This window comes from Dipteris shenzhenensis, chromosome 1 (assembly GCF_047967505.1).
Source record: "Dipteris shenzhenensis isolate YYH24624 ecotype China chromosome 1, Dip_SZ_1.0, whole genome shotgun sequence".
Lineage (NCBI taxonomy): Eukaryota > Viridiplantae > Streptophyta > Polypodiopsida > Gleicheniales > Dipteridaceae > Dipteris > Dipteris shenzhenensis.
In genome coordinates, this window is record NC_141596.1 from 1272043 (window position 1) to 1286909 (window position 14867).

The 14867-nt window shown below is 44.7% G+C and overlaps 1 protein-coding gene across 1 annotated transcript in view; it reads left to right on the forward strand.

The window, feature by feature from the left end:
* Window positions 1-14867, forward strand: part of LOC147905229 (TCP-1/cpn60 chaperonin family protein) — an 81035-nt gene that overhangs the window by 18783 nt on the left and 47385 nt on the right. The window contains exons 2-3 of the mRNA XM_087394279.1: window positions 11003-11321; window positions 11572-11920. Of these exons, the coding sequence (XP_087250405.1) occupies window positions 11003-11321; window positions 11572-11920 (668 nt within the window). The remainder of the gene's footprint in view (window positions 1-11002; window positions 11322-11571; window positions 11921-14867) is intronic.

Here is a 14867-nt window from a genome sequence, read left to right on the forward strand (position 1 = left end):
GAAACTCAATGCTGTGAATGCACAATCCTATATGCTGGAGAGACCATGTCAATTGGAAAGGCATGGCCACCCTTTGACAACCAAGCAGCCATGCCCCACGTGAAGTCCCTTTGCGTGCCCTGAAGCCTCACCACGATCCAAAGCACTCCTCGCCATATCCTCTGTGCTGCTTGGCAGCTCCAAAGGTAGTGGGAGATCGTCTCCAAAGTCCCAATCGTGCATCTATGGCAGCTGCCATCTGCCCGCATCTGCTCGAACCAAGGGCCAACGGGAAAACCTCCATGCGCTATCATCCAGAAAAAGTAGGAGATCTTCCGCGGTCGGAGATTGGACCAGATGTGTGTCTAGAACTTGGATCTCACCTCTCGAGGTACCTGTTGCGCTGTCCAATGCCTCTCTCTCTCTCTCGACGGAGTCCAGGCTACCGCCTCGAATTGCATGCGGCGACCTATGCGTGTAGTATAAGAGAAGAAGGGCACCTCCTCCACTCTCTCTGAGTGGCCTACTTTGGACGGCCAGAACCACTCGCCTGGGTCCCACTATACCTCACTGAGGGGACGACCCTCCCATAACCATAAGCGCCAACGAGCTACGTCCAGATTTGAAATGCAAGAGGGGTCGATCGACCACTCCTTGCCCAAACGGCCCACTACTCTGACCCTCTGCCACCCTAACTGATCCACGGCTCCATCCATCTCCGAATCTCCATCTATCAGAGACTGCAAGAGTCCACCTGGACCCACACTGTAGAATGGGGCTTGGCTGAGAATGGGAGGGAGGGGGCATAGCTGAATCCAAAGAGGTACCTCTGTCCTTGAGAACTGGCCCAACCATTGTGCTAGTGTGAAACTTTGAAGGCCCGCCCACCAAGACTCTTAGATAGCTGCCTCAATTTTTGCCATCCTCGGGCCCGCGCCTCGAAGATGTGAGAGGGTCTCTAATCGTACCTTTGCGTCAACTGGGAGTCTCGCCCACGTCTTGAAAGCTCGAGTTGGGCTGCTGTCCCACTGTGCCCAACCAATGTGTAACCTCTGGCCCAGCATGCAACCATCCTGATCCCGGACTGTCGGGTGCCAGATCAGAGGCTGTCATGCAAACTCCTCGGAAAATTGAGGACTAGCCTGGAGAAGACCCCCCGCCAATTGTTGCCAAACTCTGAAGAGGCTCCGCATCAAGGGAGAGCCCTTTCCTGTAAGGGGGGCCTCCGAGAAGAGCCATTTATGTGACTGTTGCTATTGACCACCCGTGCGGGGAGTGTTCCGAAGGAGACCACATTGCAGAAGAAGTTTCCAGGGCTCTGTACCTGGAAGCTTCCAGGGCTCTGGACTCTGGGATGGAAGAGTTCGAAGGGCCTCCCAAAGCTCCGCATCTGAAAAAGGGGCATCTCACTGGCTGCTTGCACTCCAGGAGACCACCTCCAGAACGTGTGCTCAAACTGAATCTCGAGTTGCCAAAACTTGTGGGGACCCCTCCTCAGCCAAGAACAAGCGTCGATAGAAATCCGAGGTCAACTCCAAGATCTCCTGCGGATCCGAGTGCATCTGCCCACTGTGCAACTGTGCGCGAGCTGATCTCGGGCCAGTGGCCTGAAAGAACTGCGTGCTCATCTTGTCACCTTGCTGTACCCATCGAGATCTAGAGGAGTGGTAGGAGTATTCAGCCCGTCTCACCTCAGTATCTTGAAGCTTCAAATTAGTGCACTTATACCAGTCTGCTAACCATTGTGACTCTAAATCTTGATCCCGAAGACGCTCAATGGAGGCCAAGTCCCGCCACAAAGCCCTCTCTCTCTCTCTCTCTCTCTCTCTCTCTCAGAGTATGATGGCGGTGCATTGCATGGGTGCGAAGCTCCTCATTGCTTCGCTGAATCGCCTCAGCTACCCACATGTCCTAACCTCCGTGCAGGGGGGACTCAGGCAGCTGCCAAATAGCTGTAATACTCTGCTGTACCACCTCCTCGCATCTGGAATGCGGACCCCTCTCTGCTGTAGGCCACGGCGGGGCTGCTCTAGGTGAAGAATGATAGGGGAGTGGTCCGAGAGGGTAGTCCCTACTAGAATACCGGTGGTTCCACCCCTATGCATGGCCTAATCTCCGACATAGACTCTGTCTAGTCTCTCAAGTAAACCATTCTGCCGCTGCTGCCCAAAGGAGAAACTGAGACTGCTAGGAGACCTAGAGAACTCCAGTTCCCTCCAAGGGTCCCGACCGCCGATCTAGAAAATAAACTGCTTCCAAGTGCTTCTTTCCGAAGCCGACATCTCAAAATAAGAAGCATCCTTGCGCTTGTCCTCCTCAAACTCGAGATTGTTGAAGTCACCTCCAACAATCCACGAATCCACATCCATCAACCGCCTCCAGAAGGTGGGTCGCTGTTGTCTACAAGCTGGGGCATACACATTGAGAACCCCATTCCTGGAGTCCCCAACCCTCAAGCCTGTCCATACTACTCTGCCTGGGGTGAGCTAGCCCTGATCGTACACATTTGTTCCAACAGATAGGGACACCGAAATGTAGACCCCCCCACTCCTGCCAACCGCGGGGGACCATACCTTAGGGCCTCTCTTTGGAAGGAGGTGCTGTCTACGTCGAACATCTGCAGCTGAAAACATATGCTCCTAGATCAAGAGGAAGTCCACTGTCCACCCAACCACTGCCCTCTGCAACTCTTGTCAAAGTAACAGATGTTGCAGTTGCTTACGCGCGCGATCGTGGAGCTTGTATACGTTCCAACTCGGTCCAACTCATGGGCAGGTGGGAGGGGTGAAGAACAAAGCTCGCCTATGAGTGGGATCACTAAAATGAAAATGTTTAGACTTCACAAGCAGTTGTAGCTTCAATGAAGAGATTTTGGACTACCTTTTGATTAGCCTTCTCCTTTAGTGCTAGCCTTCATCATGGTTGAGTCTGCCCTTCACCTCCGGAGTGCCGACAGAAACTCAGTATGAAGACTTTGTATAAATGGATCCTCAAGTATGTGTGGGTGTGAGGATTTGTATGTGTGAGAGCATATTTTTATACTATGGTCGACACCCACTGTTAAGCGCTGATGACATCAGTGGGGATCATAGTTACCAGCCGAAACGGGAACGGAAGAAACGGAGTTTCCGGGCCCTGTCGAAACGGAAACGGAAGAAACGGCAATATGATACAATTTATGTATAAAAATTTATTTTTTATACATAATATAATTATCAATAGAGTGCAATTTGCAAATCATACATAATACAATTATCTATACTTGAAGCTTTAGCCTTCAAGCATCAATGCATCATTCATACTTCTTGGAGCCACCGCCTCCTTTATAACTATCTAGGAGGGAGACATGGAACCAATAAGCATCTCTCGGCATTGAGGAGGATGGAGAGGTGAGAAGGAGGATGGAGAGGTCACAAGTGAGAAAGGATGGAGAGGTAGAAGGAGGATGGAGAGCTCAGAGGTAAAAGAGGATGGAGAGGTGGAAGGAGCTTGGAGGATCAGAGGTAGAAGTGAAGGAGGATGGAGAGGTTACAGGTAAGATTAAAGAGAGGATGGAGAGAAGAAGGATGGAGGGATGGAGAGCAGGCTGCCAAGCTGCAGCTTGCAGGATGGAGAAGATGGAGCAAAGGATGAAGAGGATGGAGGTCCGAGGAAAACGGGATGGAGAGTCCAAGAGCAAAGGATGGAGGGATGGAGAGAGCTTAGAGAAGGTGGAGAGAGCAGCAAGGATGCACAGGAGGAGTGCAATCGGCGGGAGGTGGCGAAAAATGGAGCCAGGCGGCGAAATCATGACTTTTGGGATTTAGGGCAAAAACAGGTTTTACGAAACGGCGTTTCTTGAAGAAACGCCGTTTTCGTTTCGCCGTTTTCGTTTCCGGCCACGAAACGGCCGTTTCGTGCAACTATGGTGGGGATGTCATAGTAGCTAGTCCTTGCTATGCATGATGGAGTTTATGGTTTTCGACCTTGTGAGTGACTATCATGAGATTGAAAGTGCACTATGTTGTGTTTTTAGAGGATGAGTTTGGGAATGTTCTTGGATTCATCTAGGTATACGTGCTTAGAGGAACGGTTCGAAGCGTAAGCTGCAGCTTAGAAACGAGTCAGATCTCGCACTTGTTCAATGCCCCTTCCGTGTTATTGCACGCATAGCGTGGCGGCTTGACGAACGACGGAGTGGGTTGGCTTGAGCGTGGAGTGGAACGTGAGCGATGGAGTAGAACGAGTGTGGAGCAGAACGAGTGATGGACCTTGGAGCTGCCAACACTAGTTGTTAATACATCTCTCTCGATGAGTGCAGAGGGATGAGAGCCCACCTTACACGTGAGCGAGCATTGGGACACTTGACTTCACCAGAGGCACAACGAATCTCACGTTGAGTGACACGGTGTAAGAAGCGGGCTTTCCTCTTGCATAGAATGGATGAGGTGATCAGCTCCTTCCGCGGAGACCCTACTATAGGATGGGGGCTCTAGTCAGAGGGGAAGTCGCCCATCCCCATCACAGATCCAACTGTCTGGCATACATATGCATGCTCCCTATATGATGTCCCAGGTCAGGAGGCACCACCTGATATGTCCTCTATGCCTAGACCCACTACATGTCATTTGTTTACTGCATAGAATGTACGAGCTACCCTTCTCCGGCTTCATAACCGGAGATCACCAAATCATGAGGGACTACACACTGAGCATTTGCGCATGGGCAAGAGATCTTGACCCCGATCCTAGCATAGCTGTTCAATTATGCCGTATGCCATGGCTTCTTACGAACTGATACACAAGGCAGGTGATCCCATGGACACTGGGAACTATTGCACTCTTATGATTGGCCACACTTTGGCTAAGATATATGGGTCGGTACTAGGGAGGGAGATCAGCAACCACAAAAAGGGTCACGGACAGCGGGCACTTGGGCGGGGGCAGGCAGGTTTTTGGAGACGACACTCTACCCTAGACCACATTTTCACCCAAAGGGCTATTATTGAGGAGGCGAAGTCGAGGCATAAGAAAGTCTACACTTGCTTCATAGACTTTCGTGTGGCATTTGATACTGTCCCACACTCTCGCCTGATCAGGAGGTTACAGGAGTTGCAGCTCCCAGAGGTCATGACGTGGGGGGTTCTCCACCTAAAGGATGTTATCTCATTGATATAGAGCCCGAAGAGAGTTGGTGAGAGGGGGCAGCCTTGCTTTGTGATCTGAGTAAGCACTCTCGATATTTAACTGCCTCATGGATGAAGACAACCAAACATTGCTGGTTTGGGAAGTCGAGGAAGCGGGAGAGGAGCTTGAAGCTCTCTCTAAAGAGATAGCAAAAGCGGCCTCGGATCTCGTAGTATACTTGACATTTGAAGATGAAACACTTCTCTGTCCTCCGTGAATGGGGGAGGTGAATCCGAGTATATTCAAGGGGATCAATAAAACCCTTGTCAGAGATACGAAGGTAGTGGTCTCTGTAGAAGCCAAGCTTCATCGGGAGTTCACTCGGTTCGAGCCAGGTCTGGAAGGTGTATAGTTGCAAGAGGTCCTCGTGTATGACCTGGTTAACCTCATGATACCTAAGTGTGAGAAACGGCGCGTCAACGCTGTACTGAAAGGGGGGAAGTTTGTCCATATTTAGCCCAAATCTCTCAAACTACCTACTGGTGTGTGCGTAGCAGTATTTCTGGTCACCCTCAGTTGCTAGGGCCATGGAGGAGAGATGGTGAGATCCCCTCTTTGGACTTGCTAGTAGGAACATCGAGAGTCCCAAGTCCTCTATGGTCTTCAATTACCACCATAGTGTCTTTCTTTCCTTTAGGATTTTATTTAAAATGCTATGGCTTCTCTATTTGAGTGTAATTGGACATTGCTTTTTCTATTGAGTATGCATCATAATGGAGTCTTACCTTTGACTGCTTTGGTCTTTGTTGTAATGAACCGATTTTTCGGGTTCATCTCTAAATCTCTAATTTCCCTCCATCCTACGACTCTATGGCTGATTTACAGGCCCTCCTTACAGCTTTGAAGCTGTAGTAAGTGCCCCCGTGACCCCTTTGATTCTCCCTAAGACCTAGGTTAAGCTTTAGACCTTAGGTACTAGGGTTTCTAAGGTTCCTTGCCCCCTCTTCCTACACTTTAATTATTCTAATCCCCTTTTGCCCCTAGGCATTGACCTATAATTTAAACATAACCCTTTTTCCTTCCTATCTCACTCAATATGTCTCCGATTTCAGAGCCATCTGAATGAACGTCCTTCTCTTGACTAATCCCATTGATTAGCATACTCATGTCATTACATTCCCTCTTGCTTAAATTTTAGCTGTCCTCAGCTAATAACCAAACAAGGTTTACTTCCTGTTATGAATAGTATTTGTGAACTACATGCAGAATTAATCACTAGAAATTTTATAGGGTTCCAGGATAACCCTTATCTCTTTTGTTTGCTATCTTACCACTCACCCTAACGCTTCTAATGCAACCCTAATCCCTTAGGTTCATTTTATCTTATGTGTTCATAATAATCAAAGAAAAGATAAGAATATTTATCTTTGTTAGCGCCCTATGGTTTTCCCTGTTGTCCTCCCTTTGGTGCACCTCATAGAACTTCTCGTGCAAAATAAACAAATGGTCTAGTCCCAAGTGACCAGCTTGGAACTTCTCTTCTATTGGTAGCATTCCTCTTGATATCTTCGAGTAATACGTTGAGTAATACATTGCCTTCAGTTTCAGTTTACCAGGCTGAAACATATTAACAATTGGGTGGTAAGTCCAATTCTCAATCCATTACAATGTATTTTCCCATCATACTCTCAAAGAGACAATTTGTAACCTCCTTCAAGGACCCAAGTAAAGTGGCCTCCAAATGTGGAAAACCCTCTGTTACTCTTGGGTACCCTCAATCTCTTAGTTACTCTTGATACTTTCAAAGTATCCTCTTAATTAACTCTTGGTACTTTTCAAAGTACCCTCTTGCTTAACCCTTGGTACTTTTCAAGTACCCTCTTGCTTAGCTCTTGGTACTATCAAAGTACCCTCTTGCTTAATGGCGCCACTTGAAAATATTTTCCTCTTTCTCGCTTTTCTTTTCTTTTCCATCTCTTAATCTATAAAGTTTTACCTCTCCAAGATAACATTTAAGCCTTGCTATGCATGATGGAGTTTATGGTTTTCAACCTTGTGAGTGACTATCATGAGATTGAAATGCACTATGTTGTGTTTTTAGAGGATGAGTTTGGGAATGTTCCTGGATTCATCTAGGTATATGCTTCTGCCGTATTAGCGGACATGCAAATTTCACCTTGTGAAGTTTTCGTCCAAGTTGCGGCCTGCTGGTATTGTGATAATTCTTTCCATCTTAAATGGTGCGTTGCCCTATCTAGATTTAGATTTAGATGCTCGTTGGGGAGAGACTAAAATGAAAACTTTTATAGACTTCACAAGCAGTTGTAGCTTGAATGAAGAGATTTTGGACTACCTTTTGATTAGCCTTCTCCTTTAGTGCTAGCCTTCGTCATGGCTGAGTCTGCCCTTCACCTCCGGAGTGCCGATAGAAACTCAGTACGAAGACTTTGTATAAATGGATGCTCAAGTATGTGTGGGTGTGTGGATTTGTATGTGTGAGAGCATATTTTTATACTATGGTCTACACCCACTGTTAGGCGCTGATGATGTCAGTGGGGATGTCATAGTAGCTAGTCCTTGCTATGCATGATGGAGTTTATGGTTTTCAACCTTGTGAGTGACTATCATGAGATTGAAACTGCACTATGTTGTGTTTTTAGAGGATGAGTTTGGGAATGTTCCTGGATTCATCTAGGTATAAACATTTAAGCACATCATAGGTATCAAATTTCTAGGAACATTTTACTATACGTGCTTGTAATAACTATCGCAACAACATTCTCTTTCCTAGATTAATACTCCAATGTAGGTTGTCCAAAGATTGGACATATTCATGCAGAATAGCCAATAACTCCTTTATATAAGTGCTATACTTTCATTCAAGACTTTGAAGCTTTCAGCTCTCAAAGGTTATAGTAGGCCTGTAGTAGCTACACACCCCTACGAAAAATCTCATCTCATGAATGTTCTTGGGAGTAAGTCACTCTTTGACTATTTTAGTCTTCTTGGAATCCTCCATGATCTCTTTCATAGAGAGATTTCTCTCAACAGATTGTTCAAGAAGAGTATTCAAATGGCCTTCATTATTATCAATCCTATCCATCCCTTCCCTTGATGCTGTTACAAATAAATGAATTGCAGAAATTCAAATGAGAGAGTTCGATCACTTAAGGCACAACATGATTCTCCGTTTAGAGGTGTCCAGTTCTAGATTTGCTTCAATGGTGACAGATTTCATTTGCAGCAGCCGCTTCAATTTGCACTTGATTCGCTGAACAACGTCAAATGTGACTTTGGTCTTGGACCAGCGATTGCCATCCGTCAATTTGGCTGCTTCTGTCATTACACTTCGTTAAGTGTACCTTCAACCCTGCACTTATATCTTAGTTGACCCAACCTCCATTGATTGGATTCAACATTTTAGCATTGGACCTCAGCTTTGCTTGAATGCACTTGTTCCTTTGCTCTCGACCCTGTGTATTTGATCCTTGTATATTTGCCTTTGCGCAATATTTTCGAGCCTCTGAATTACGATAATATTTTGCCACTCGATGAACCTTTATTTTGGGGTAAAACCCCGGCCATGCATCTGAGCGACGATAGGGCTGCATGGTGTTGTTGTGGTCGTGGATGTGGGACATCGTGGGGCTTCCAACACAGGGCTTTGTTTGCAACTATGCATTGCGTACCTTAAGCTCCTTTAGTCGTTTGAGATGCCCTCGAAAGTCCTTCCACAATCCTTTGATTTCTTGCTTGGCTCCGCCTCTTCTCATCAAAATCAGCCGATTCTGGACTGTCTCGACCTCCAACACTTGATTTCTTTGTTATATTCAAGGGAAGGCACTCGGGCTGCATTAACCCTCTCAAAGGCCTGGTATGCCGTTACGTGTAGCATCCACCTCGATTTGGACCTCATCTGGTTGCGTATCTTAGTGTCGCTGGCTTCATGCTTCTTAGTTTCATTTGCGATGATCTGGGTCATAGTCTCGATCTAATTCTTTCCGCTGCAACAGTCGAAAAATCTGTTGTATCGCCCCACTTTAGACAAGCTTGAGGGGGCACGACTTCTTCATGTTCGAACCTTTGTGCTTGATCGAACACCGTCCAACGTCAGTGAATAATGGCTCTGCATTGTCTTCATGAGGAGACATTGTGAAATCTTCATTCACATTTAAATAAATGGTATATATGTCAGTGAATAATGGCTCTGCATTGTCTTCATGAGTATTTGGTTGGATCAGAGTAAAGGATTTGTGGTTGTTATAACCATGTCCATTAATTGCGCTGCAGTTTAGAGTCAAGAACACTGGTCCATCTGCCAAACCAGGCAAGTGACCATGTGACTGCCTTTTTTCCCAAAGATAGTTACAACATGCTCTGCAGACATTTTTGTAAACGAATACAGATAGAGTGACGTTTTCTGATTTCTGCAGACATCTTTGTAAATGGATACAGCTAGGGTGAAGTTTCTTGTCAAAATATGTACTCTTTATTCTTTCAAATTTCAAGCCTGAAAAAGGATTACAATCTGGTTTGATTTCAAAGGTGGTTACTGTGGTTCTCACTCTAGGGTCGTATAATGAAGGGTTGTGTATATTGGCCTTCCTGTATGATGTTAGGTATTGCTGCTTTACCAAGTTCCAGTTGTGTTGACTTTATTAATACTTCACTTCTTGCTTCCTCTCATTTTTTAGTCAAAATTTTCTTGGCAGGCTCCACATTACTGTCATTTCCGTCAATAACTAGGTAACAGAAGCCCCTAAATTCTATTCTTAGCCATTTGTTATGGGCATATGCAGCATTGCCTAGTAGTCTCGGTTTGGAGGAGGAGTCCCATAGCGTCCCTGCACACTACAGTGAGCGAGTATGCTTATTTTGGGATTGTGTTTACATCACAGTTCATTACTGTGGGAAATAGATTTGTTTATTTGAAGATTTAGTGCTGTCTGCTTGTGTGATGACTTGGTTCGATTCTGCCATGGGACAATCTTGGGCTTGAATTCTGTCTTGCCTGAGCCTGAGACTGTACTTTTTCATGGTTGGTTTGACCCTCATGTCTGACACTTGAGACAGGTTTTAGACACGTTTCTCTTTTCCATCTTTTTTTTTTGGTTTTTGGGATTTTTTGATTTTTAAAAGTTATTTTCTTTTCGAGCAGCTCTAGACACTGTATTATGTTACTGGATTAGATATTTTCTTTATTTAGAATTTTATTTTGTACATGGCAAGGAATGCTAGCAGTTGACAATCGGCCTACTTTTTGGCCGTTGAGAATCAAGTGTTGGCAGTTGCTCTCTTGCCACTATTTATCATGACGTTTAATGTTCATACCTAAAATTTTACGTCCATAGATGTGAACCTTCGACTTGTAGGCTTTAGCTCACAGATGTTGTCAAACTTAATTTAAAATGAAATTCTTGATGTTTTAAACTTTTGAATCCGTTCAATATTAATATGTGAGTTGGTTTGTGTGTAATGTACATTGCACATTTTAATTTATATATGAAATCGCGCGTGCGTGTGTAAAGAGAAATTTTAGAAAAGATGCACCTAACTTGTTGTATTTTTAACTTAAAGTCTTTCATCTAATGTGTTGTGTCTTAAGGTGTCTAACAACCATGCTTGGACTATTCATCGTGTATTTTATGTTGTGCAACTTGAACATTAAGTTTTGGAGGCAAGCATGAGGTGAGTACTATGCTCTGGATATTGCATTGCTTCCTGGTGTACTTACCATGTCTCTTCATTGTTGGAAGGTCTTGACAAGCCTCCCCTTTGGTTGGTTTAATTAATCTTGTTGACTTGTTTGCCTTACGCTGCTTTACTTCATAAGAGGTGAACTATTTAGAAGACTGGTGCACTCTTATTGGTGTTTTGGATGTCCAATATCTTGTCTAATGGATGTTTTTATCAAACAGCAAATGATGGAGCCACAATCCTGGAGCAAATGGAAGTGGAGAATCAAATAGGAAAGCTAATGGTGGAACTCTCAAGGAGCCAGGATTATGAAATTGGGGATGGGACAACAGGGGTTGTGGTGTTGGCTGGTGCATTGCTTGAGCAGGCAGAACTGCTTTTAGATAGAGGCATACATCCTATTCGAATTGCGGAAGGTTATGAGATGGCTTCAAAGATAGCTGTTGATCGTCTTTCTACTATTTCCCAAAAGTTTGAATTTAGCTCATCCAACATTGAACCTCTGGTCCAGACCTGCATGACCACTTTGTCCTCCAAAATGTAAGTTTCGTTGCCTCATTCTTGTCCATGTGTGGAAGCAATTTCTGTGTAGATGTAAGTGTGGGTCTTATCTGTAGCTATTAAAACTCTAGTCCAGACCTGCATGACTACTTTCTCCATTAAAAACATAAGGTATTTGCATAATTTGTCTGGGATAGTCTGTGTCTTTATGTTTCATTGTTTGGATGGTGCACTTGTGAGCAAGTTCCAGATGTGAGATGTGGTTGTGGTTCTATTTGTGTCTGTGCAGAGTAAATCGGTGCAAACGCAAACTGGCTGAAATTGCTGTCAAGGCAGTGTTGGCTGTGGCTGACCTTGAAAGAAAGGATGTGAATCTAGATCTTATCAAAGTGGAAGGAAAGGTTGGTGGTAAACTTGAGGATACAGAACTTGTGGAGGGGATAATTGTGGACAAGGATATGAGCCATCCACAAATGCCAAAGAGAATAGAAAATGCAAAGATTGCCATATTGACTTGCCCTTTTGAGCCCCCAAAGCCTAAAACCAAACATAAAGTTGATATAGACACAGTTGAAAAGTTCGAATCACTAAGAGAACAAGAGAGAAAGTATTTTGATGACATGGTGCAGCAATGCAAGGTGAGGATTTCAACTTTTCTAGTTACACTTTTCTTAGCAGTTCCATTGGCGTCATCATAATATCTAAAGTGCAAAATAGAATCGGAGTCCTTTTTACTGTGCAAACTTAAATAGATAGTTGGGTTGTTGAATGGTATGATCTTCGAGGGTCAGGAAGAGGTGACGGTGCAGTACTAGGAATGTGTACAGTAGAAACAGGTATAATATCAGAGGAATATAAAGTCAATGCAACAGAATGTAAAGTGTCTGGCCAAAGCAAAAAGCATTGCAATTAATATGCTACTTTACTGCTTCTCTGTTGCTGAAGGGCAACTGAAAACTTCCTGTTTCCCTTGGTTGGAGGCATAATCTTGCCATCTCTCTTTTAAAGCAACATTTAATGCGTTTTATGGATAAGATTTTGTTTTGTTTCATGGATAAGATTTGACAGATGTGATGCTTCCAAGGTGTTCAAAAAAAAAGAAAGAACATATATTACAAAGGTCTATGAGACTAAAGAAACCAGAATCATTAAGGAATGAGAGTCCATCAAAACCAAAATGTCAGTTAAGGACTAAGAGTTCATACTAGTGTCTTAGAGGACTAATGTATTGCATCATTTATAGACTTAGAGAGGACTTATGTATTACATCAGTTATATATGAAGTGTCTCCACATCTAGGTTGGTTAGTGGGGGTAGCGGGGGGGTAGCAGGGGTAGAGGAGGGGGTAGCGGGGGGGGGGGGTTAGCAGAGGTAGCGAGGGGGTACGGAGGGGGTAGCAGGGGGGTTAGCGGAGAGGGTAGCGTACCCTGGCGACACCATCTGCCAAAGAGAGAGAGAGAGAGAGAGAGAGAGAGAGAGAGAGAGAGAGAAAGAAAGAAAGAAAGTGTATTATTGTCCACTAGAGGCCAAAATGGGCCCATGGGACATCAAGAACTCTGCATACAAGAGAGAGAGAGAGAGAGAGAGAGAGAGAGAGAGAGAGAGAGAGAAGCAGAAGCAGAAGCAGAAGTAAATTATCATCCTCGGGGGGCCAAAAATGACCCATGGGACCTAATCCTTAGTACAAAAATCTCCTCCGTTGTGGAGGGGTCAAGAATTTTCAAGTTCTTGACGGTACAAAAAAAGACGTAAATTATCGTCCTCGGGGGGTGAGAGAGAAAGAAAGAAAGAAAGAAAGAAAGTCTATTAACGTCCACGGGAGACCAAGAGGTCTATGGAACAACATGAAAGCCATCTAGTACATCAGCTTAGGGAGGGCGCAGGGCAGCTTCGAAGGAGTGCAAATGCAGCTCCATTTATTTAGAGAGTACCTAGATAAAACATACACACATATATATAGTTGGCCTTACATCAGTTTAAGACTGGGAGTCTTTTAAACTCTCTAATGAGTGCTTTCCCATCCTGGTAAACTGCCCATTTACCATCCTTCCTGGCAGCCCGAACCTTTGCTAATTCCTTTGCCTTATCCTTCAGTTGAGCCTTGGTGAGTTACTCCGCTATCCATATCTTCGTTCCTTTTAGCTTGTGAGATTGTCGCAGAACTTTTATACGTATGTCTCGTGAGTTGAACGTAATGATAGCATGGCCATTACGTTGACCGATATGAACTTCTTGAGCTTCACCGTCATCATCTGGGTTGTCAGGATTGTCATCGGCAGAAGCAGAAGCAGATTATCGTCCTCGGGGGGCCAAAAATGACCCATGGGACCTAATCCTTGGTACAAAAATCTCCTCCGATGTGGAGGGGTCAAGAATTTTCAAGTTCTTGATGGTACAAAAAAAGACGAGTGACAAAAGATCCCAACGCTGCCGGAGAGGCAGTGGAGAGAACCGACGAGATTTGAGTGGTGTCTGCCAGTATCTGCTGATAGTCGTCTCTGATGTGTGCATATCGGGGGGGGGGGGTGAGAGAGAAAGAAAGAAAGAAAGAAAGAAAGTCTATTAACGTCCACGGGAGACCAAGAGGTCTATGGAACAACATGAAAGCCATCTAGTACATCAGCTTAGGGAGGGCGCAGGGCAGCTCCTAAGGAGTGCAAAAGCAGCTGCATTTATTTAGAGAGTACCTATATTGTAGCCTAAATAAAACATACACACATATATATAGTTGGCCTTACATCAGTTTAAGACTGAGAGTCATTTGGTTTTGATTTAAACTCTCTAACGAGTGCTATCCCATCCTGGTAAACTGTCCATTTACCATCCTTCCTGGTAGCCCGAACCTTTGCTAATTCCTTTGCCTTATCCTTCAGTTGAGCCTTGGTGAGTTCCTCGGCTATCCATATCTTCGTCCCTTTTAGCTTGTGAGATTGTTGTAGAACTTTTATACGTATGTCTCGTGAGTTGAATGTAATGATAGCATGGTCATTACGTTGACCGATATGAACTGCTTGAGCTTCACCGTCATCATCTGGGTTGTCAGGATTGTCATCGGCATCTGCTGTCCAGTCAATAGTAGGCATGGCTGTTTGGACATGTGCTAAGGTATCACTAAAAGATTCATCTTCTTTATACCATCCATCTGGAAGCCCCCCAATTTCTGATTTTCAAAGCATTATCCTTTCTAGCTGCATGTTCTTTAATCTCTTCTTGATGAAGAAGTTGATCTTTGTCATTGGGCCTCGAATGCGAAGGCCCTCACATGCCGTTGATTTGTGTGGGCTAATCAGCTTTGTTAAATGAGAGAGAGAGAGAGAGAGAGAGAGAGAGAGAGAGAGAGAGAGAGAGAGAGAGTTTATTAAATTCTTCGGAAGACCGATGGGTCTATGAGATTGTGAAAATCCTGATACATGCTGTGGTAGTGGAGCTACTAAACGAGCATCCATACCAATGCAAAAAGGCAGAATGGCAGTACTAAGCCCTAAGTACAACATAGTCATGTCGATGGTCGACTATATATCAATCTCAGCATCATCATCAATATCATCATCATCCTCGGTAATAGCAAGATATCAGGATGGATGA